The sequence below is a fragment of the Mobula birostris genome, chromosome 3, assembly GCF_030028105.1.
Source record: "Mobula birostris isolate sMobBir1 chromosome 3, sMobBir1.hap1, whole genome shotgun sequence".
Lineage (NCBI taxonomy): Eukaryota > Metazoa > Chordata > Chondrichthyes > Myliobatiformes > Myliobatidae > Mobula > Mobula birostris.
This window is the reverse complement of record NC_092372.1, coordinates 151619941-151644340: the sequence shown is the minus strand read 5'-3', so window position 1 is coordinate 151644340 and position 24400 is coordinate 151619941. Positions and strand designations below refer to the sequence as shown.

The 24400-nt window shown below is 39.8% G+C and overlaps 1 protein-coding gene across 1 annotated transcript in view; it reads left to right on the top strand.

The window, feature by feature from the left end:
- Nucleotides 1-4669: 4669 nt before the first annotated feature.
- galnt12 (UDP-N-acetyl-alpha-D-galactosamine:polypeptide N-acetylgalactosaminyltransferase 12) overlaps nucleotides 4670-24400 on the top strand; it is a 56115-nt gene continuing 36384 nt past the window's right edge. The window contains exon 1 of the mRNA XM_072253443.1: nucleotides 4670-5341. Within this exon, the coding sequence (XP_072109544.1) occupies nucleotides 4962-5341 (380 nt within the window). The 5' untranslated portion in view covers nucleotides 4670-4961. The remainder of the gene's footprint in view (nucleotides 5342-24400) is intronic.

The following is a 24400-nucleotide window of genomic DNA, read 5'->3' as shown; positions in this document are numbered from 1 at the left end:
TTAGCTGCCGAGTCCTTGAATACTAACCAGTCCACTGATTCAAAGCAGTCACGGAGGACCTCATCCGTTTCCTCTGTCCAACGCGACATTATTTTTGACACTGTGACCTCCCGATTCAGTTTCTGTTTGTAAGCCCGGAGGAGGAGTACGGCCTGATGGTCTGATTTTCTGAAGTGAGGTCGTGGGACGGAACACTAGGCATCCTTGACTGCTGTGTAGCAGTGGTCAAGTATATTTGGGCCTCTAGTGGGTCAGGAGACATGTTGGTATAACTTTAGGTCTACTTCTGGTTCTGGAAAGAGCCAAAAAGGGATGGGTGGCAAGCAGACTTGGTCAACTATGTCTTCCTCAGTCAGTTTGAATTTCACAGCCTAGTTATTAACCAAATCTAAAAATGGGTATCTTTTAATTTTACTTTGGTGCTCCAACTTCCCCTGCAAAAGACACTTTGGTGGACAGCTGTGATTGAATCCATTTAGTTTTACCCAATACTGTAGGCCCAACTGAATTTGTCTTAAATGCAGAGACATTTCTCCCATCTCCACACATCACGCCGGGACTGATGTTGTTCTAAAAGCTCCACAACAGAGTCTGAGTGCTTTGGACTGCACAGTGTCTAGTTTTCCAAGCACTGCCGTAGCAGCGGAACCATAAGCAATACAACCATAATCTATAACTGATCTAATCATAGCTAAATATATTAAGTACATAGTTTCCCACCCTGTTCCCCAGTCACATCCAGCAATACTTCTCATAACATTTAAAACTTTCTCACACTTTCCAATTAAGTCTTTCATCAAACCAGACACCTAAAAACATGAATACCTTGACTTTTTCTAGTGAAGAATCATATAGACACAATTCACAATCAGGAATATTTCTTCTAAAACCAAAAATCATATATTTGGAATTAGAAGCAGAAATCCTAAAACTCATTAGCGCAAACACGAGGAATTCTGCAGATGCTGTAAATTCAAGCAACACACATCAAAGTTGCTGGTGAACGCAGCAGGCCAGGCAGCATCTGTAGGAAGAGGTACAGTCGACGTTTCGGGCCAAGACTAAGGGTCTCGGCCGGAAATGTCGACTGTACCTCTTCCTATAGATGCTGCCTGGCCTGCTGCATTCACCAGCAACTTTGATGTGTGTTACCCCATTTATTATCCCAGTTTTCAACTGATCTTATAGCCTTAATATATACTTGATGTTTCTTCCTCTTTTCCAGATTGCACCATCATCTGCAAACAATGATTTGCCAAATCCTGTCCTTACCTGATCAAAGATATCATTTATCATGACATTAAAAAGAACTGGACTAATGACACTTCTCTGAGGGGTACCATTACCTATTTTAACTGACTTGGAGCTTGTTCCGCCTATTCTTACTTGAATTGTCCTTTCCTTAAGGAAATCCTTGATCCAATTAAACATTCTACCTCTAATTCTCGCATCATAGAGTTTAATTAATAACCCATCCTTCCATAGTGAGTCACATGCTCTTTCAATATCTAGAAATACACTTACCATTACTTCTATTTTGAAATGCTTTTTTAATATCATGATCTAAAAGGGCAACAGATTCCATTGTTGATCTTACAGTTCTAAAACCATTTTGATAGGCAGCAAAATGTCCCTTATTTTCCAAAAAATAAACAAGTCTGTTGGTGATCATTCGTTCTATAGTTTCACAAAGCACTGACGTTAAAGCTACAGGCCAATACGAACTAGTACTAGATGCGTCCTTACCTGGCTTTAAAACTAGAACTACCACTGCATGCTTCCATTCTACTGGTAATTTTCCTTCTTTCCACACTGAATTAAACAATGCTAGAATTTCTATTAATACAGGGTCATCTAAATGCTTAAGCAATTCATGACACAGTCCATCCCTACCAGGAGAAGTGTTTGAACCTGATTGGACAGCTTCCTGCGATTCCTGAAGGGAGAAAAACAAATTTATGGAGCTATTATCATCCAAACTCCTGTCCAATTTCCAACTTTCCTTTAACATAATTTCCTTTCTCAAATCACCTAACTCTCCAGAACTCTGTAACGCTTGGAACACTTCTACAAACATATCAGCCTTTTCCTTATTGGTTACAGCTTCAATATCTCCTTCCAGCAAAGCTGGGATAGATGGTTTCCTATATACCCCTGACATTCAGTGAATGATCGTCCATAGCTGCTTTATTGGTGTCTCAGGGCTCAGAGTTCCACAAAAGCTTCTCAAACTATCTCTCTTTGCATTTTTAATTACTCTCCTTGCTACTGCTCTTTCCTTTTTATACTCCATAACACTATCTAACACTGGGTACTTTCTTAATTTTCTGTAAGCTCTATTTCTGTTTCTTACTGCTATATCACAATTTTTTATTTCACCACAGAACTCGTGCTCGAGCCTTAAGTACATTATGTAGCGGAATAGTCAACTGAGCAACTTTATGAATTATAGAACAGAGGGATTCATTCCAATCGTCTACGGAGCCCTCACTGTTAATCTCTTCTATTATATCCACAGCTTTCTCCTGGTACTCATCCCAAAGGGCCAAAGAAAAATTATACCTAGCAGACCTCTCCTCAACTTCTACTATCAAATTTCTACCAAATCTACATAATATAGGATAGTGATCACTTCCTAGTGTGTATCTGTCCATAACATCCCATTCCCCAACCCTAGCTAAGTTTGAGGAAGTGATAGATAAGTCTAAGTGACTACAAGTATTCTTTACAATATTAAATCTTGCAGGTCTTCCGTCATTTAGCAGTACCATGTTGTATTTATCTAGAAACTCCTCTACTACCGCTCCATTACTATCTTTACTTTCACTACCCCATATAGGATTATGGGCATTGAAATCTCCAACCCAGATTACTGGGGATCTTACCTTATTCATAATTTCATCCAAATCTGATAACATCATATTACCTGGATTATAAAAGTTAATCAAAGTTATTTGACCACGAGAGCGCCAAACCTCCACAGCCACAATTTCAAGGTTAGATTTAAAATCAAGTCTTCTAAACTGGAGTCCTGTTTTTATGGAAGTTGCACACGCTCCACCAAATTTACCTGTTCTGTCAGCTCTCAAACTATCATATCCAGGGATCACAAAACCTAAATGAGGCTTTAACCATGTCTCCTGTACATAGATCAAATCAGGCTTGTCTTTAAAAGTTCCAACAAATCTTTTTAATTCTTGATCATTTACAGATAAACTTCTTGCATTCCATTGTAGTATTAAAAACATCCAAATACTAATTATTGGCCTCTTCATCCACATAAAGCTCCTCCGTACTCTCTGATCCCGACAACTGGGAAGTATTCAGTATATTCAGTATGTCATATACTCATATAATTTTTCCGGTGAAATCTGTTTTACATCAAGGAATCTACAGCAGCTCCAACAACTACTTTTATCATATCTGACCTCTTGGCTGTAGTTTTAGCCCCAACCAGTACATCAACAACAAATGCCAAAAAACTCTTTTGTCATCAACAACATGCCTGAAGGAACCATAGTTGGAGAACTCGGAATGAACTGACTCCCCATCATTCCAAACTTTTCTTTACTTATCCTTTGCTCTCTATCAACTTTCTTTACTGCTTCAGCATATGATAATTTTTCTTGGATACCAACATCACGAATCTGCTTTGCCTTACCAAAATACTCAAATCCTCTAAACGCTATGGTCCCCTCCACAGTTACTGCATTTAGGCACCGCTGCCTTACATGCTTTATTATCATGATCCTCTCCACATTTCATACATCTTCTTTTACCTCGACATGAACCAGCAACATGTCCAAATCTCTGGCAATTATAACAGCGCGTAAGGGAGGCCTAATGCATTCTCTAACTTGATAAGACATGCACCAAAGATAGACTATAGTTGGAAGAACATCACCTGCAAAAACCAGAAGAACAGGAGAATTCCAATCACCACCTTCTCTCGATTTTAATAGTTTGGCTTCAATCACTCGACCACCTTTAATATTGTCCAAAATTTCATTTTCAGTTATGCCAGACCAAATACCATACACTACCCCCTTAACTCCCTTCCTTTCTTTCAGAGTAATACACTCCACTTTCACAACCAATTTTCTCACCATTTTTGCACTGTATTATTGATCAATATCTTTCCAACAAATTTTCAGCAATCCATTAGACAAAATCTTGGCCTGGAATGCTTTACCTATTTGGTTCTCTAATGCTACTGCCTCTTTCAAAGGATTAAGGGCTCTAAATCCTCCTTCTCCTTCCTTCTGACCTTTAATTTTATACAGAACTATAAACTCCTGCAATTCACCCATTTTCCTCAATTTGTTGTCCCCCATTACTTCAGGTCTTTCACTTGATGCACCCCCTTTTTGGCTACCCTTACTTCTAGAGTATTCCACAGTCTCCCGTCCTCCCCCCTCAATCTCAACCCCCCCCCTTCCCTTTTGCAGCCATAGGCTACAAACTAACCTTTCCAAACTACTAGGCTCCTCCACGCCCAAATCCCCACCCACTCAATCAACAGCCCCAACTGTCAGTCTGGCCCAACCCCAACTCAGCCGGCAGTTCAACTCTCCCAGCACCCACCAGTCAGCCCCCCACCCAATCAAATCTTCCAGACCAATTTATCATGCGAGAAGTCGTCTAAAACCCCGCTAACACCCACGAAGATAACCCCCGTCAGACTTTCATCTCCCTGACGACGATTCAACATTCGGCCGGCTTCCGTCTTTGGCCGCGCCCACTCCTGTCTCCGGGTGACGTTGGCGGCTGGGGTTGGTTCCGGAGTTGGTAGTTGGAGTTCGCGGCGGGACATGCGAGTATAGCCGGTCGGTACTGCATCCGACTTCGGTGACGGCGAGCCCGTTGCGCCGCTGCCCACTGCAGTTCTCCCCGGATGGTGGTAGCCTGAACCCCCAGCACTTGGCTCCAGAGCACGGGGTCCGGGGCCGTTGCAGAGGGCGATGGTGCTGGGCCGGCGACGGCGCGCCAAGCCGTTCCTGCTGATCTGCTTTGGGATGGTCGTCGTGGGCTTCGTGATTCTGACCCGGAGCGGGCGGGACGACGAGAAGGAGGGGGGCGCGGAGCGCCAAGCGCCCGCTGCGGCGGCAGGAGGAGGCGGTGACTACACCGACGATGAGTACGAGCGGCTGAGGAGACCCGTTTACGAGAAGCCGCCGCTGGATGTGAACGCTTTGGGAGAACTGGGCAAAGCCGTTCGTCTGGACTTGCAGGGTGAAGAGAAGAAGAAGGAGGAAGAGACGATCAACAAGCATCAGATCAACATATATGTGAGCGACAGGATCTCTCTGCGTCGCCGGCTGCCCGAGAGGTGGAACCCGCTGTGAGTAAGGACCAGCCTGCCCAGCAACTGGAGCCCACGGTTCCTCTCCCCATCTCACCTGCAGCCCACGGTTCCTCTTCCCTTCTCACCTTAAGCCTCACCCTTCACTACAGCGTTTGTCCGATTAAAAAAAAACTGATAAGGACTCGTATAGCCAAACGGATGCCTTTGATGTAACACTTTTATGATTTTGTGATTTCTCGGTAATCCTTCATATTACATCACGTCACCTTTCCTTTCCTGATAATCCACGTAGCAGTCTGCTGTCTCTGTATGCAATCTATTTGTAATTGGCTGCTTTCCAATAATATTAAGTCACTTAGAAATAAGTTTTGTGCGTTTTTGGTACCTGCTGAGTGATAGTGGAGAAGTTGGGAAAGAAGATTTCCTAACAGTCTAAAAGCTTATCACCTGAATTAACGGATTATTCCACTGGTATTATATGCAGTGGAAATCTTACGTGGCCTTTTAGCTCTTTAATCAAATTATCTCTGCAAGGGTCATCATAATTAGCAGTAGAACTTCTTTTGGTGCATTTGAAATGCAGGATTATATTGCAAAAACTGGCCATTGTATATCAGAGAATAATGCATTCTCTTGGCAGGTGAAGATGACAAACTAGGATTAGACCATGATCACTTGCTCCTTCAAATCTGCTCCAACATTTATTAAGTTTATGGCTAACCTGATTTTAATCTTAATTGCATATTATTGTCTAAACACAGATATTTTTCACGTTGCTTAACAAATATCTATTTGCCCCTCGTTTAATAACATGCCAGGTCTGTTTTCATTGTCCTTTGGGGAGGGGGGGAGTGTTCCAAAGGAACATGGTCCTCCCAAAGACACACAGTACACTAAGGAAACAAAATTGGGTCATTATTTTTTAAAAAAATTGGTGACGCCTTTGTTTTTAAATGGTGATGTTTTCTAGATCCGCCTTTAAGCGGAATTACCCTCTCACTGCCCACCCTATCAAGTCCATTCAAGATCTTAAATTTGAAAGATGTGAGACTCCATACTCTTCTGAACAACAGTGGAAACAAACTTAGCCTGTCCATTCCAGGTGTTGGTCATAGTAAATCTTTTCCCAACCACATTAACATGTATTTTTAAATAATGACACTGATATTGTATCTGGTATTCCAGTTATGTCATTGATGCCCACTGAACATGAAGTGTGAGATTGCCACTTCAGCATTCACTTCCCTCGCAACAAACAATGATCTGTTTGCTTTCCAAATATCTGCATACTAGTCTTTAGTATTCACTTCCCTCGCAACAAACAATGATCTGTTTGCTTTCCAAATATCTGCATACTAGTCTTTAGTCAATCATGCACTAATACTCAAGGTCCTCTGCAATCTCTCAACATTTAGATAATGTACTTCCCTGCCAAAATGAGCAATTTAATTTTCCAGCATTATGCTCCATTTGCTCAATGTTTTCTCATTCATGCAGTGCATCTACATTGTATTTTTAACAGTCTGATGTAAATTGTTAAAATTGAGGAGTATTGATCTCAACAGTACGTCACTTGCTCTCTCTTGTCAATTGGAGAACTAGTGATTTCTCCAAATTCCTTTATAAAATAGGAGGCTTTCGGCCCGTTGAATCTATGCTGGTTCAGAGGGCGACCTCATTCACCCACCAATTTTCCCTGTAACTTCTTTTATTCCTATCAATTCCCCTGGATGCCACCACTTAACCACAGATGAGGGACAATTGGCAGTAGCCAATCAATTTAGCATGTTACTGGGAAGTGAGAAAACCAAGAAGAACATGCAAACTTCCTGCAGTCAGCGCTGTTGGTCAGGATTGACTCTGAATTACTGTAGTTGTGAGACAGCATCTCTGCTAGTTGTGTCTACGTTGTGGGTACTTGTAGAATCACACTCTGGTTTAATATCACTGTTATATGCTGTGATATTTGTTGTTTTGCAGCAGCAGTTCATTGTAATACATAAAAAGACTATAATAAACATATAAAAGTTAAGTAATTAGTGCAAAAAGAAATTTTTAAAGAAGTGAGGTAGTGTTCATTGATACAGTGTCCATTCAGAAATCTGATGGAGCAGGGGAAGCAACTGGAGGTGTTTGCAGGTTCCTGTACCACCTTGATGGTAGCATTGAAAAAAAAGACATGTTCTTAGTGATGGGGGGGTGGGGGCGGCATCCTTAATGATGGATGCTGTCTTTTTTTTTGAGGCATTACCTTTTGAAGGTGTCTTCGATGCTGGGGAGGTTAGAGCCAATGATAGAGTTGGCTGAGTTTACAATTTGCTGCAGCTTTTTCTGGTCCTGTGCAGTGGCCCCTCCATACCAAACGATGACGCAACCACAATGGATTGCTCTCCACAGTACACTTATAGAAATTTGCAAGAGTCTTTGGTGTTACACCATCTCCTCAAACTCCTAATGAAATATAGCTCCTGTCATGCCTTTTTTGTAATTGCATCAATATGTTGGCCAAGGATAGAACTTAAGTGATGTTGACACCCAGGAACCTGAAACTGCTGACCCCTTGATGTGGACAGGTGTATGTGTGCCCTCGACTTACCCTTCCTGAAGTTCACAATCAATTCCTTAGACACTTCATAGATGGAGCAGGTGATCAGCTGCATGCATTGTCAGGAAATTTGGGTTTAATTAGCAATTTTCTAGTACCTTAATTAATTAAAAAGTATATGTAAGAAAGTGAAAGATGACTATGTAGCAATATTGGTAAGTAAAATCAAAACAAATGTAGTTCTGTTTTATGTATATGAAAAGAAGTAAAAAGGCCTCAAAGGAAGCTTTCTATGCAGAGGGAGAAGAGATTTACGGGATTTTCACTGGGAGAACTAGGGAAAAATAGCTTAGGAGGAACATTGGACCAGAAATGTTTTCCTTGCCACAAAGGAGGTAGAAGAGGGATTTAGTTAAGGTGTTTCAATTGATTGTTTTGCTTAGAGTAGATAGGAAGGATCTGTTTCTCTTTACTAAAGAATTAAAAGGCAATGAACATTGAAGTAATTGGTTGAAGGATTACAGTGACAATCAGGATATTTTGTAGTATCCCTAGGGTCGCAAGTGCCTGAAACTTAAGTGGTAGAGATGAAATCATTTGCCACATTTTTGAAGGTGACTGGATGTATATTTGAAGACCTGTGTCCAGCAGGGTTACAGATCATCACCATTATATGCCGTGTCATATGATCCTGGTCTGTGACCCTGATTGTCCCTGCCACATTTTTCTGCAGAAGTGGTTTGCCATTGCCTTCTTCTGGGCAGTATCTTTACAAGACGGGTGACTCCAGCCATTGTCAATACTCTGGACATTGGTTGTCTGGCGTCAGTGGTCCCATAATCAGGACTTCTAATATGCACCATCTGCTCATATGACCATCCACCACCTGCTCCCATGGCTTCATGTAACCCAGATCTTGGGGGGCTGACAAGTGCTGCACCTTGACCTGCAGGCTGGCGGAGGGAAAAAGTACCTTACACCTCATTTGGGAGAGACATATCTCCACCAGGTTACAGATGCAAGGTGAAATTGGGATGTGTAGCCCCTACGGCCTTCTCTGTCATAGTAGTTTTGATTCTTTTTATGATTCAATTGATAAGATCGATTGATTATAGCTTTCCAAAAATCTTTAGATACCAAAGATTGCAAACCTGTTAATGTGATGTAAAGGGTGAGTGGGGAAAAAGGGTAAATAGGCTCATAGACATTCTGTTTTTATTAGAAACAATATTATATTCAATTACTGAGGTAAAGGCAGAACATTTGGAAACTTATAACCTGATCATATTGAGCTGTTTGGTTTCATGACTTCATGAATGGGAAATCAAGCTTGTCTGAAAAACTTATTATAATTGCTTCTTGAGTTATCAGCCAGAGTGGATAGCAGGGTACCTGCGGATGTAGAATTTGTATTTTTCAGAAGATGTTCAGAAAGGTGCTAGTTTAGAGATTGGAAAATTAATAAATTGGCATGGATAAAGAGCCTGATTTTTGGATTGTAAACTTGTAACCAGTGAGATGTTACATGGATCAGTACTCAGATTGCAGCTGTTCGCAATATTTAATAATTTGGAGGAAGGATGCAAAATGTGTGTGGGAGGTGGTGGAAAGTAAACTGAAGAGACACAGTTTACAGAGAGATCAATGAAGTGATTGTGGTGAATTAAATTTGGTAGAGTATAATGTATGTCAATGTGAAGCCTTTTTTTTAAAACTTTGGAGGGATGAATGAAAAAGCAGATTGTTATTTGAACAGAGAATGTACAGAACGCTGTGCCACAAAGGCAACTGAGGATTCCTGTTCCTCCAATAAAGGAAGCAGGTATAACAGGAAATGCTGGTAGTTTTCCTTCATCTATATACTCTCTGCCCCATCTTCCCTTTCACAAAATTGAATTTCCAAAGTTGCGAAAAAAAAAAAGAAAAACGACATTCTGTCCATATCTGACGAGTCAGTTGTGGTTTCCCTGGTGCAATTTGACTAAGTACAAATGAGACCTTAGCTAAAATAGGTGGCATTTACTCTTATTTCATTGCTTAATAATAATTCTACAGATCAAGAGCAATGTTAATTTTCATGTCTAGAAGTTGTAAATTGCTGTTGATGTACATGAAAAACATCCAGTAATGTATATAATTCTAAACCAGAAGCTCTGCATTATTTATGACAACTAATTCATCATGTGATTATTTCAGCACACTGAAATGGTTCTTTGTTGTCTTGCCTAACCTGAAATGGCGAAAGTTTGAATCATAATTCAAAGCTGATAGAGAAGTTTCCCAGTGATATTTTGTGTTAAATAAAATACACCTTGAAGAAGTTGGTGGGAGGTGAGGAGAGATAGTTGTTATTAAGAGTTAGAAACTAAACTTCGCACGCATTGTCCAAGTTGAAGTGTGACTTGATTCCTGTCATCGATATGAATGTGAAAAATATATTTTAACTTCAAGTTTATCAATCTCAAATCTATACACTCGCCTTGTATGTGAGATTTTATTTTAGTTTTGAAATTGGCAAAACTTGATTGTAAATGTCAGCTGTGAAAATGCGCTGTCATTCAATGTCTGAATTCTTAGATCAGGAATGTTGATGTTGATTAAGAGTTCGGTGTAGCATTCCACATTTTCTAATGCTGCACTTGTGTTTTCTGTATGTGGCCATCTCAGTGGATATTTTTACAGATATATTTTAGTAGAGAAAAGCTAGACCTGCGACTTGAAATAACTGCTGGTGTGCTGGACCAAGAGAATTGAATGTAGCAATGCTCCAGTGACAGCAGTGTGATATTAGCATGCATTACAAGAGATTTCAAATTTCTAGTATCTTCAGTGTTTGGATTTACAAGAAACATTTGTTGACCTTCCAGTTCTTTAGTTCAGGGTAGTTGAGGTTCGCAAACTTGCAATTTAGGCCTAGTCAATAACATGCATTTCTCGTTAATGAGGAAATTATACCTGAAGGTGCATTGTCTCATGCAGCATCTCATTATTGAGAAGATCTATTCTCACTCTGATTTTATGGTTTCTTAGGTGGCTGAGGCTAATATACAAACTGCATACATCACAAATGGGGGAGGTGATGGCTGCTGTTTTGGGTGGATTTTTATTTTATGGAAAAATCTGGTTTTACTGCTTACAGGTCCTTGAAATTTTCAATATCACCCTGAATGCTGCTTCTCTACTTTCTATGGTTCTCCTCCCTTTAGAATACCTCCTCATCTTTGGGGTGTATCTATTATGTGCCTTCCAAAAACTCCAGCCATTGCTATTCTGCCATCATCCCTTCTAGTGTCACCTTCCAATCATCTTTGCCCAGCTCCTCTCTCATGCCTTTGTAATTCCCTGTACTACAAAGTGAAACACACTGGTTTCCTTGGCTGTGTAAGTCTAGAGAAGACAACTTCCGGCCCCGCCAAACTCATGAGATTGAGGTGCGCTCGATCCCACCCCAAACCCTGGTTAGTGTGGATGCTGTGTCATTTGCTACCCTGTTACAAATTAATGCCACTAAGTAACATACAATACACTGCATACAATTAAAGGAATTATATTTGACTCCTAACTAAAGGGTTAGTAAAGAATAACAAAAAGAAAAGGGCCAACTCTAATTAAACAGTCAAATGTGCACAATTTGGAGCTCATCTTGAACTTCTCTGTCACTCATGTGCTGGACCCTCGGTCAGCATAAAAGCACACACCACCCTCCGAACATCGCTCACAAATCATATCAAACAAACGGGTCTCCTACCGGATTGTACGCTACGACCGGTTCTCCCCAGCTTCTTCTCTCCATCTCCTCTCGAACAAAAACTCCAACCTTAGTGTCCCTCACCAGAGAAACTTCCCCTTAATCCGACCATCCTAATTGGATGGTACACATTTCTCCTCTGTCTTATCTTCAACAGTAACCCAAACATAAGCTGAAAACAAGCAGCTCGCAAGAGCAGCACAAAATGAAATACATACGCATAACAGTAAAAAATATGAACCAGGGCATTACGAAAGTAGTAGTGATACATCTGACTTCAGCTGCTTTCTCTTAAACAGCAAGGTGAATTCTGTCATATTATGATCACTGTCTCCTAAGGGTTCCTTTACCTCAATCTTCCTAATCAAATCTGGCTCATTACACAACAACCAATCCAGAATTGTCTTTCCTCTAGTGGGTTCAACCAAAAGCTGCTCTGAAAAGCCATCCCATCAGCGTTCTAAAATATCCCTTTTCTGGGATCCAGCACCAATCTGATTTTTCACAATCTACCCATATTGAAATCCCTAATAACTGTCATAACATTGCTGCTTTTACATGCATTTTCTTTCTCCTGTTGTAATTTGTATGCTATATCCTGGCTACTATTCGAAAGCCTGTATATAACTCCCATCAAGGTCTTCTTACCCTTTCAGTTTCTTAACTCTACTCACAAGGATTCCACATCTTATGATCCTATGTCACCTCTTTCCAAGGGCTTGATTTCATTTTTTTTTTTTTTTTTTTTTACCAATGAAGCCACCCCCACCCTCTCTGCCCACTTGCCTGTACTTTCTATACAATGTCTTTCCTTGGATGTTAAGCTCCAAACTATGATCACCTATGACTCAGTGATGTAACCATATGTCATGCCTGTCCATCTTGCTGTACTACAAGATCATCTGCCTTATTCCTTATACTGCATGCATTCAAATTAATACCTTCAGTTATGTATTCAGCACCTTTTTCAATTTTGATTCATGTTACACTTAAACTCATCCCACTGACTGCAGTTTTGCCTTATCATCTGCCTGTCCTTCCTGTTCCTCCATGTTTGGGTAAAGTCTTAATCAGATCTGCACTGAGTAGACCTGGCAAATCATCAGGTAGTGTTGGGCAGATAATTGTTAAGTGCCACTTGATAGCAATGTCAAAAACACCTTTCATTTCTTTGCTGATCATTGGGTATGGATTTATCCTGATTTTGTGAAGTGAACATACTTTGTCAGTTTATTTCACACAGCTCAGTGCTGGTAGTGTAACTGCACTTGCATAGCTAGGCTAGAGGGACAGCTACTTCTGGGGTGCCAATTGTCAGAGCCAAAGGAAGTATGTTGTAAGCCCCCTCGCCTTTATTGTATCCGCTACTTGGTCATTTGTTGATAGCATGTAGAGTGAATGGAAATGGCTGAAAACTAGGTTTTGCAGTGGTGGGGATCCTGGGAGGAAGCTAGGACATATTGTCCACACTCAGCAATTTAGGAATAGCTTCTTCCCATCCATCATCAGATTTCTGAACCACTCATGAATCATCCTCACTATTCCTATATACTAATTTGTAATTTATAGTAATTTAATGTCTTTGCACTGGAATACTGCTGCACAACAATGCATTTCACTGTATGTATTGATGTACATTTGATAAATCTAAATCTGAATCTAAGTGATAATGAACCTGATTCTGATTTTAATGAATCAATGCTGTTTGACCCCCAGGCAAAACTACTGTCCAAAATTTGTATCTTTTTATTAATGTGGCGACACCCCAGCCATTTTGGATAATGTTACAGCCCATCAACTTGGGCCCTAACAACTGGATTACATTGAGGTTTGTGTTGAAAAGTATGCTGGTAGCTGTTCTTCTGAAATAGAGGTCAGTGTTGGTCACAGACTCTGAAAGTCAAAGGAGCTGGAACAGCCCCATCTCACTTTCTTTAGGCAGTTTTGAATATTAGCTCCATCAGTCAATCATTAGCATTCAGCAAGCAAGTAAAAGTAGATTAAAAGGTTGAAGGAATGGCTTTTGGTAGAGCTGGAACCATTGAAAATCAATGTATTAATGAATCATCAACCTGGTTGTATATTGTAATCCAATCTGTGGTTTAAACACTGTTGAACATCTTCAGTTAATAGAGTTATAGAAAAGTACAGCACAGAACAGACTTTTCAGCCCACCCAGCCTGTGCCAAATCATTTAAACTGCCGACTCCCTTGATCTACACCTGGACCATAGCCCTCCATACTCCTACCATCCATGTGCCTATCCAAACTTCCCTTAAATGTTCAAATTGAGCTCATGTGCACCACTTGTGCTGACAGCTCGTTCTACATTCTCATGACCCTCTGAGTGAAGAAGTTACCTTTCATGTTCCTCTTAAGTTTTCACCTTTCACCCTTAAATTACCTACAACTGCTGCAAGAAAAATGATGCATGCAACCTGCAATTTGCTTTGATACATTTAGGGAGCTCCCAAGTTGTACTGTACCTTCAATTCTGCAATGCATGAGTCAGCATTGGAGTTTAGAGGATAAGGCTTTGCTCTTGAAATTGTCTGAAGTTGTAAATTTAGGTTGTAAGGTAAGCTATTAATTCCTAGTTGAGGGACTGAACAGGACGAGAGGTGATCTTATTGGAAAAAAATATTGAGAATGCTTATAATAGTAATTACCACACAGCTCTTCCCCTGGAGTGTCCAGAATGGTGGGGAAGAGTGTTGGTGCTGATAGTGATAGAAGGATGAAAAACACTTGGGGTAAGGTTATTTAGCTCAGGCATAGAGAAATTTGCTCCATTCTGTGTATATGAATCTTAATAATTCTCTTCCTACGAACATGTTCATAGCCATTTAAAAAAAATTCAAGACTGAAATAAGTATTTTTTAAAATCAGGAAATAATGGGAATAGTGAGAATCTAGAACTGAGATGTGTAATTTTATTGAACGGCAGATAAAGCTTGAGGATTCTTGTGTCATGTTTTGCTTTTTGTGTTCTTAGGTTCTTAATTCTGATGCATAGTAATTCTGCAGTTTGGTGTCCTCATTTCTATTGCTCAAAGTATTTCAATAGAGCAAGATAAAAATTGGGAGTTACATATACATAAGGTAGTAGCAACAGTATCATAAAATTCTCAATGGCTTATTTTGAATTTGGAGGTTTCAGATAATTATTCTGATGAAAATTGATTCCATACGTATACACTTTGCTCTGTTGAGACTGGAGAAGCTGTTCAGCAATCGTATGTCAACAATGCACTAAAAAGACAGTTCAGCAATGTTTGACATTATTGCACTAGAGCTATCATAGAAAGTTGCAATCATCTCAGCCCCAGCACATCACTGCAGAAGTTCTGCAAGGTAATATTCTGGGCTTAGCCTCAGGCAATTGCTTTGTCATGCTGGCCTTCCATCATGAGATCTGAAGTAGGAATATTGTCTGATATGGACAGTAGAATGTTCATTTCCATTCACAACTCCTCAGCAAATGAAACAGCCCATTGGCTGCATTTAGCATGACTCAAGATAACATTTGGGCATGCACTAATCACTAGTAGGTGACCTTTATGCCACAAAAGTACCAGGCAATGGCCAACTCCAATCAGATGATGCCTAAACCCCATCAGTATAAATGTCCTGGTGTCACCACAGGCCAGAAACTCCACACAAATGACGAGCAATTCAGAGGTATCTCTCATGAGTGACTTACCTGATGCCCCCGAATTTTTCCAGCATTTGTATGGAGCCTGAGAAAGTGTGAATTTTGTTAGTACTTGGGACTCCTTTGGGTGCCTTATGAAAGATGTGCTAGCATAGGAGAGGGTCCAGAGGAACTTCACAAGAATGATTCTGGGAAAGAAAGGGTTAACACGTGAGGAGTGTTTGATGGCTTTAGGTCATTACTTGCTGGAGATGAGAAGAGTGGCGGTGGGGGGGGGATCTCATTGAAATCTTATTAAATATTGAAAGGCCGATATAGAGGGAGAGCATGTTTCCTATAGTAGGGCATGTAGGACCAGAGGGCACAGCCTCAGAAGAGAGGGATGTCTAATTAGAACAGATGAGGAGGAATTCTTTAGCAAGAGGGTGGTAAATCCGTGGAATTCATTGCCGCAGACGCCTGTAGAGGTTGATCATTGGGTATATTTAAAATGGAGGGTGATAGGTTCTTCATTAGTCAGGGTGTCAAACATCATGGGGAGAAGGGGGTTGAGAGGGATGATAAATTAGCCATGATTGAATAGCAGAGCAGACTTGATGGGCCGAACAGCCTAATTCTACTCCTATATCTTATGGTAATTAAGATATTGCACAATTATTGGTGAAGAACTAGAGGGCTAGTTCATTCAAAGCCAGATGGGCTGAATGGCTTTCTTGTGTAACATGTGCTTTTTGCTTGCTCTCTGTACAACTGGAACAATCTGGAAAGCTACATCTAAACAATAATCATTCAATGACTCCAGCTGGAAAACAAAGTATATGGTCAGTGGTAAAATAAGCAGTCCCGAGGAAGACCTGTTTTTATTTTGCAAATATGAACTCCTGCAAATGTTTTATTTAATGCTACAGTTTTGGCTTATCACCTAAGAAGTTGGCATTTCTGTACATAATCTACCTTGCAGAGCACCTTTCAAGGTCTGGGAAACTTACTTGTGGTACCTATTAATAAATATTCCCTATAATCCTTTTCAACAGTAGTACCATGCAGTTAGGAAAATTGTCTTACTCATGGTGTAGCAATAAGCATTGATAATAGGAATATACAAATGAAGTTGAATGTGGATGGTAACATTAGAAAGAGAGGTTATTCTCAAGTTTGTTTTTCGTTAACTGAACACGGATTCAGTGAATAAGGCTAGTTCCAAGTGAGAAGTTAACAGGTCAAGAAAGTGGAATATTAATGCTATATTGAGGTTGGTAAAGGTTATGAGTGTATTAGTGAGTGAGTTGAAAAGACTTGAGCTGTTGTCTTTAAAATGATTACTGTATCAAAAACATAAACTATTCTTACCTAACATATCCTTTTAATTTGATAGATACAGAAGTCGTATAGTTTCAAGTTCAATTGTTATTCAACCATACACATGAATCCAGCCAAATGAAACGGTATTCTTCTGTGATTAAGGTACCAAACACAATACCCACAGCACACAGAGTTACAATAGCAGAATAAACAGTCACAAAAATATACAACCTGAGCCCTTGAGGCCTGTAGGTTGAGGGTGCATGGGATGTTGTCCTTGTTCAGCTTGTTTTCCACTAAGCGGACACTACAGGGCAGTACCGATGATGGGGCCAGCCCCCAATTCAGTACAGATTCCAGTGTGCCCACAGAGACCTTGGTTCTCTCCCACACTGCCTCCAGCGCCTCTCTCCTGGGCAGCTTCCAATGGTGACACTGCAGCATGAGGGCCTGGTCCACGGAACAACCAAGGCACCGCCAATGAATCAGTGAACCGGACCTGCATTGTTCTACATGATCAATGTCCAACAGGGTCCATCCATCACAATAAAAACATCCAAGACAATCATTTGCAGTGTTTTTTGGATTGCCCAACTCTTCGGCCAACAATGGTCTGCAACAAGGAGCAATATTGCTTTCGATAAGCTTGCTGATGGGGTAGACCTGCAGTATTTGATATTCTTAATATCCTGCAGTGTCTTGAGATCGGAAAAAAAATGTAAAGGACAAAAGATTACACCTTTGAATGGACCCGGAGAGGCCGCTGTGACCATCTTACTGGAAACATAAAACGTATATAGGATTCTGAAAGTAGATTATGCATTCATTGCATGCATCATCTATAATATTATAATTTAGTTGATTTTTTGCGTAGTTTAGAACCATTTGGTTTACCCATATTTTTATGAAAGCCACAAAACCTGTTTTCTTTTATAGGCTGATGTATCACACATCTTTAGGGCAGTTTTCATGTCTTTGGAATAAGCTAGATTTAATGAGAAGACATGTGAATCACGTTGGCTAAGCACAATGTTGTGCTTACTGATGAATTCTCTCTATTTTGTCAGTTTTGTGGCCAACTTAACATTTTTATAGATATATCAATTTATTTTTCAAATAGAGATTTTTGAATGAAGGAATACTAGTGTCATTTAACCAATTAAAATTGTGCTTCAACTAAACCTTGCACAGCCCCATGTCTAAATGTTTTTCATCACCTGTCAACCTCGCCGATCTTTAAGTGCAGAGTGGAGGTCTGGACTCCAGATGTCCTTTGTCCCATGTCCACGTCACTGGCTTTGAGTTTAGAGGAGTGAAGGCCTGGACTCTGGATTTCCATCATTACCCAGCTATGTTACTGGACTTTGAACGTGGAGTGTAGAGCGGAGACCTGGACTCTGGTCTGACCACCAATATCTCACAACACTGTCCCTCTAAGTATTAACATGTCTCCTAACTCCCCTCTCTGTCTCCCAAAACCACCCCAAAGAACTTAATAAACAACCAAACCTGAGACATGACCTCGATGGAGACTGCAGCACGGTGCCACCTTGACTGGAACAAATAGACTAGAAGGAAGGCTTGCAAATGATTTGATTATTGAGGTTTTAGTCACTGAAACTGATTTTTGCAGCCTAATGTTTTCCATCCCCTTTCTCTGTCTGAGCCATATAATTTAAATGAATGTTTTTTAAAATTTCTAATTTGTTAGGTTGTTGTATAATGTGATTATGAACAAAAAAAAGCCAGCCAGTAAAAAACTGCCGTCATGATTGACCTTTTATTGTAATGGTCACCTAAAAGCCATGATCTGTTTGTGCTCCCACACCTGATAGCTAAAAGGTAAACTAAGCAGCAACAAAACATCTTAATTCTATTTTTCCATGGGTAGGAATAGGGAAGGGGTTGGTGACTGTTGTTGATAACATGGTATCTTTGTAAGCTCTGATCTCAAATATGTTTCAGAAGTTAATTGTGAGATTCTTTTATAATAGCTAGCTATGAGAGTTAATTTTGGAACTGTATCGCTAAAACCTGAGGCTCCTGAAAGAATCTGATTTATATAACTAAGTTGCCTTGTACTTTCCCTCATGTTGCCCAACATTATGTAGCAAGTTCATTTTGACAGACCATAACTTTGTTTTTCATGATGTATGTGATAGTAAGACAAATGCTCCATTTTTAAAAAAATTAACAAACAATGAATTTTTGACTTAAGTAATTTTACACTTCAATTTATGGTCAGCATCCTCAAAAAAGCAGTTTAGTTCAGTCGTACAGATGTGTAAGTTTTTTAATGGGCTTGTACTCTGTCCAGAAAGTGGTATACAGCGGCATGCAAAAGTTTGGGCACCCCGGTCAAAATTTCTGTTACTGTGAATAGCTAAGCGAGTAAAAGATGAACTGATTTCCAAAAGGCATAAAGTTAAAGATGACATATTTCTTTAATATTTTAAGCGAGAAAATTTTTATTTCCATCTTTTACAGTTTCAAAATAACAAAAAAGGAAAAGGACCCAAAGCAAAAGTTTGGGCACCCTGCATGGCAGTACTTAGTAACACCCCTTTTGGCAAGTATCGCAGCTTGTAAATGCTTTCTGTAGCCAGCTAAGTAAGAGTCTTTCAATTGTTTGGGGGATTTTCGCCCATTCTTCCTTGCAAAAGGCTTCTAGTTCTGTGAGATTCTTGGGCCGTCTTGCATGCGCTGCTCTTTTGAGGTCTATCCACAGATTCTCGATGATGTTTAGGTCAGGGGACTGCGAGGGCCATGGCAAAACCTTCAGCTTGCGCCTCTTGAGGTAGTCCATTGTGGATTTTGAGGTGGGTTTAGGATCATTATCCTGTTGTAGAAGCCATCCCATTTTCATCTTCGGCTTTTTTTTTTACAGACGGTGTGATGTTTGCTTACAGAATTTGTTGGTATTTAATTGAATTCATTCTTCCCTCTACCAGTAAATATTCCCCGTGCTACTGGCTGCAACACAAGCCCAAAGCATGATCGATCTACCTCCGTGCTTAACAGTTGGAGAGGTGTTCTTTTCATGAAATTCTGCACCCTTTTTTCTCCAAGCATACCTCTGCTCATTGCAGCCAAAAAGTTCTATTTTAACTTCATCAGTCCACAGGACTTGTTACCAAAATGCATCAGGCTTGTTTAGATGCTCCTTTGAACCTTTTGAATAGCACTTTGGCTGGATGATTTGGAACTAAATGGTAATTGTCAGTAGAGAATAATTCGGGTATGCGCACATATTGTCAGTAAGATAAATAAGACATAAGTTGATTGCTTCAATTGAACTCATCAAATGGGGGAAGAAATTATGTGCAATTTAATACTGAAATGAGTTAACCATTCTTGAAATAAATAAAATCAAGTTTTTCAATACAAAATAATTAGACCTGGTAATAAATAAGATTGAAGTTCTACAGTTTTTGTATAGAAATTATAGAGGGCAGTAGTACTCTTGTTAACTCTAGTGCAGTTGCTATAAGTACAGTTTTAACAAAATTCATCACAAAGATTCCCTGAATAAAGGTCCTAAACAGGTCTGGTTTATTAGATTTGCGTATGTACTATCCTGAGTTAAATAAAAAGCACTTGAGTCATACAACCTCCCATGGCTCCTTAAACATTTTGCAGTGGTGCCTATTGTAATACTGAGTTTTTCCAATGGCTGAGGAAGCAAGCAAAATTCCAAGGTCAAGAATTCAGACTGGGATACGGAATATTGAGAGGGGGTGGAGGAAAATTCATTTTGGAACTAAGAATTTACTTACATTAAAAGATAAACTGTTGGGTACATTCACACATGAGATTTGAACAGGTGTTTTGTTCCTGTTGTCCTTGGTAACAAATCTAAGATAATTTACAGTGGATTCTGATTAATTGGACCATCGGATAATTGAGGCAACTGCTTATTTGGGACAGTTCTTAAAGAACAAAATCTAAATTGAGAAAATAGCTGGGATTCCCTTTGTTTATTTGGGACACCATGCCATTTAATTGGCGCAGGTGATTGTTGCTAAACGGTTTCTAACTCCTGTCAGTCATGTGAACTTGTATGGCTGTTAGATATTGCACTGCGCTTAAAGCGATCAGTTTTCAAATAGATATTTTTGTCACTGATAGTTGGCGAGAAATAAGCAGTAAGACAATTCAGAACTGTTTTCCTCACCGCAGTTTCAAGCATTGAGGCTTGGAGATATCAGAAATGGCTGAAAATGAAAAGGAAGCTATTTCACTACTTCCAACAAGTTAGGTATTACGAGGAAATTGAAGGTATCAAAAATCATCTTCAATGTTACAAAGAAATGAAGATTCGGAGGATGCAATCATCAAAAGCGTTGTATGAAGGCAGCCCATTATTTGCACTAGATGTCAATGCTGATTTTGTTCATTTACAGTCAATCATAAGAACATGGCAGATGAATTTCTCTATGAGGAACTATACAGTTTTATAGTGCTGGAGAGGTATTGGTAGTGCTTTACTTTGTTCTGTAATTCATTTAAGTACATAATTCGTTACTCAGTTAAACAGTAGTTTGTCTTTTTTTTTATAGTTTTTAACTATTTCCGTGAAACTTGGGCTAATTGGACAGCAGCTTATTTGGGCCAAAAATGTACTGCCCCCCCCCCCCCCCCCAGTGTATCCCAATTAACCAGAATCCACTGTATTTTATCCTCTACAAGATGAGTAATGCTTTTTATAAGGTACTACTTTACAGTATAGGTGCTAATACAGGCTTTCCCCCGCCATGCAAAGGTAGAGCGTTCCTATGAAATGGTTCGTAAGCCGAAATGTCGTAAAGCGAAGAAGCAATTATCATTTATTTATATGGGGAAAAACGTGAGCGTTCGCAGACCCAAAAATAACCCACCAAATCATGCCAAATAACACATAAAACCTAAAATAACAGTAACATATAGTAAAAGCAGGAATGATATGAGAAATACACAGCCTATATAAAGTAGAAATACTTTTCCACAATCATTATTGCACTGTTCTCTGTAACAAAAATCTCACGCAAGCGCTCTCGGCAGAAAATCTCACGCAAGTGCTCTCGGCAGAAAATCTCACACAAGTGCTGTTGGCAAAAACACGGCACAAGTGCTCTCCGGTAACCTTTAAGCTATGAAGCTGCCAAATCATTCCAAATAACACGTAAAAATACACAGCCGATATAAAGTAGAAATAATGTATGTACGGTGTAGTATCACTTACCGGAATTGGTTCAGCGCCGAGCACACTGATGATGGTGAGTTAGACTGAGTCGTTGCAGGTTGGGTGGTGCAATGGCCCCCACCCTCCAGGCCGCCAACAGATACCGAACCGCGAAGCACGCAGGGGTGCAGTGGTAGCCAGGAGGCACCCAGCACATCTTTAAGAAAAAAGCCGAAGTAAACATGCTAATTAATTAGGTGCCGCCCAGCACGTAATTGACAGCCCAGATTAGTGCTGATTTCCGATTGCGTTATCTCTGATATGGGCCGACAATTACGTGTCAGGCGGCACCTAATTAATTAGCATGTTTATTTCGGCTTTTTTCTTAAAGATGTGCTGTGCGCCTCCCGGCTACCGCTGCATTCTTCATGAATCGCGGGGTGGTGGGACACTGGGGTGTCATCTCATCGTCGTCTGTTTCTATTAGAGCAGGCAGCTCATCTTCTCCTATGACTGCCTGCCTCGATGTCAAAGGTCGAGGTTCATCGTCTGCTATGGCTGATGTGGAAGGCTTGCTTGACTGCTGAGCCTCGTGCATTTTTCTATCATACAGTTCGAAGATGGTATTTCTCAAGGAGTTAATTTATATGGTGAATTTTCAAGTGTATGATAGGAGTTCTTTCTTTTAGAAAGCTGACCGAAGATGGTAGGGTAGTGTAGTCTTCCCTGCTATTTAAAGATCACTGCCAGCATCGTTAAAGGATAAAGTCTGTTACAAATATGTTGAAGAGATACATGAAGATCTTTCTAAGAGCCTACCAAATGGCACATTTTGAGCTTGTTGAATCCAACTATTTAATATTAATTGTTATTTCGTTTTGTAGTTTAACAATCAATTATCTGCTTGTATTTTATGTAGGTTTAATTCTGCTAAGAAAAAAAGCCATTCTTAAATTAACAAAGTCAGGAAGAGATATTGAAAGCAGCTTAAACTTTGAAAACAAATAGTCAATTAGCTGAGTAGCTATTCTTTCAGGTTTCATTCTGATGGGGCCTGGTGATTTAGTTGGAAATAGTTTGACAAAAAAAGTTGACTGTGTCTGTACTCTGTCTCCCAGAGTTTTATAATAGCCTATTGCAACTAAGAAGCATTTAGGCAGACACGTGAATTGAGGAATATGGACCCTGTACAGCGGCAATAAACTTAGATTGGCATTGGTTGATGCAAACATTGTTGGCTGAATGGACTATTCTTGTACTATACCATTCTGTGTTCTATGCTTCTTCAAACTATAACCTGAAAACCTTGTGAAAACTTGATGTTGCCCACCCTTGAAGTACATGTTCATTGGCCAAAGATGAGAGTTTTGCTATTGATTGTGAGGGTAGTTGGAAGAATGGAATGCAAGAGTATTTGTTTTGAAGTGTGATATCCATGGTTCATTGGGCCTTGCGATATTGGATTCTAGATCTGGTGGGAATTGGCAGGATTTATGGCTTGTGATGAACAATTGATCTCAGTCATGTCATGAAGGTGGGAGATGTTTAGTACCTGACGGATGGGAATGGTTGTAGGGAAAAGTGGCATTGGTAAGTGTGATAATTACTTGCGGTAGTTTCTGCTTTAGCCATCTTAAACCCATTGTTTTCAGTATCAGCAATTACTTGCTTGTTGTACATCAAGAAAACCACAATAGAAAAAAGGTTTAAACATTGTTGTGTAACAATATGCCTGGTAATGGAGAATTGCCAAGGAGTGGTCAAATGAAATTCATCAAAACATTTTTTAAAAAAACTGTAGATTTCTGAAATCTGAAATGAAAACAGAAAATGGAAACACTTAGCAGATCAGGCAATATCCATGAAGAAGTAAAACAAGGTTGCTATTTGACACTGAAGACCATTAATCAGATCTTTGAACTGAAGCATTAACTTCTTTTTCCATGAATGTTGTCTAAGCTGCTGAGTGCTTCAAGCACTTTCTATTCTATCACAGTCAATTTGCTGAATTGAATTGGACTGTTTGCCTTTGAAGTTAGCAGAATATGAGCTGTGTCAGATGAAAAGGTTTGGCTGTGTCTTCATGCAGCTTTAACAATTGCCAAGTGAAGTTAATTTCCGACTGCAACCAAAATGTCAGTGTACATCTGGAAGCAAAAACTAACTGCACTGATGAGTCGAGAGAAAATCCTCGATTGGGGAGGAGGGGTGGGGTTGCTGCCTTGGCATATTTTGCTTTAGCATGCTTTGGAGTGTAAAATTCAATGTTGTGCTTTAACCTAGTTTGCCAAGTTTTCAAACATCTTTTCACACAATCTTTTAACCTGCTTGCCTTAGTTTAAACTTTTTAGGAATAGAAATTTCTACCCTTAAGTTATCTCAGTATCTGCAACCTTTAAAGTAGTTTTTAATTTGGGTACAAAAAACAATGCCAATGGAGATTTGTCCATTTTCAATTTAAATGTATCTTTGGCTATAATTGCAAGTCATGTTATTGAAGCAAAATTGATGCAGAACTGGTAAATTTACATCTTCGATGCAAACACAGATGCTTCTGCTCAAAACATAATTGAGACTTTACAGTGAAAATGCCCGTGTTCCTGCTTGCTTCAGCTGCCAATTTCTCATTACCATAGGAGCAGAATTATGCAATTCAGCCCATCAAATTTGTTCCATTATTCAGT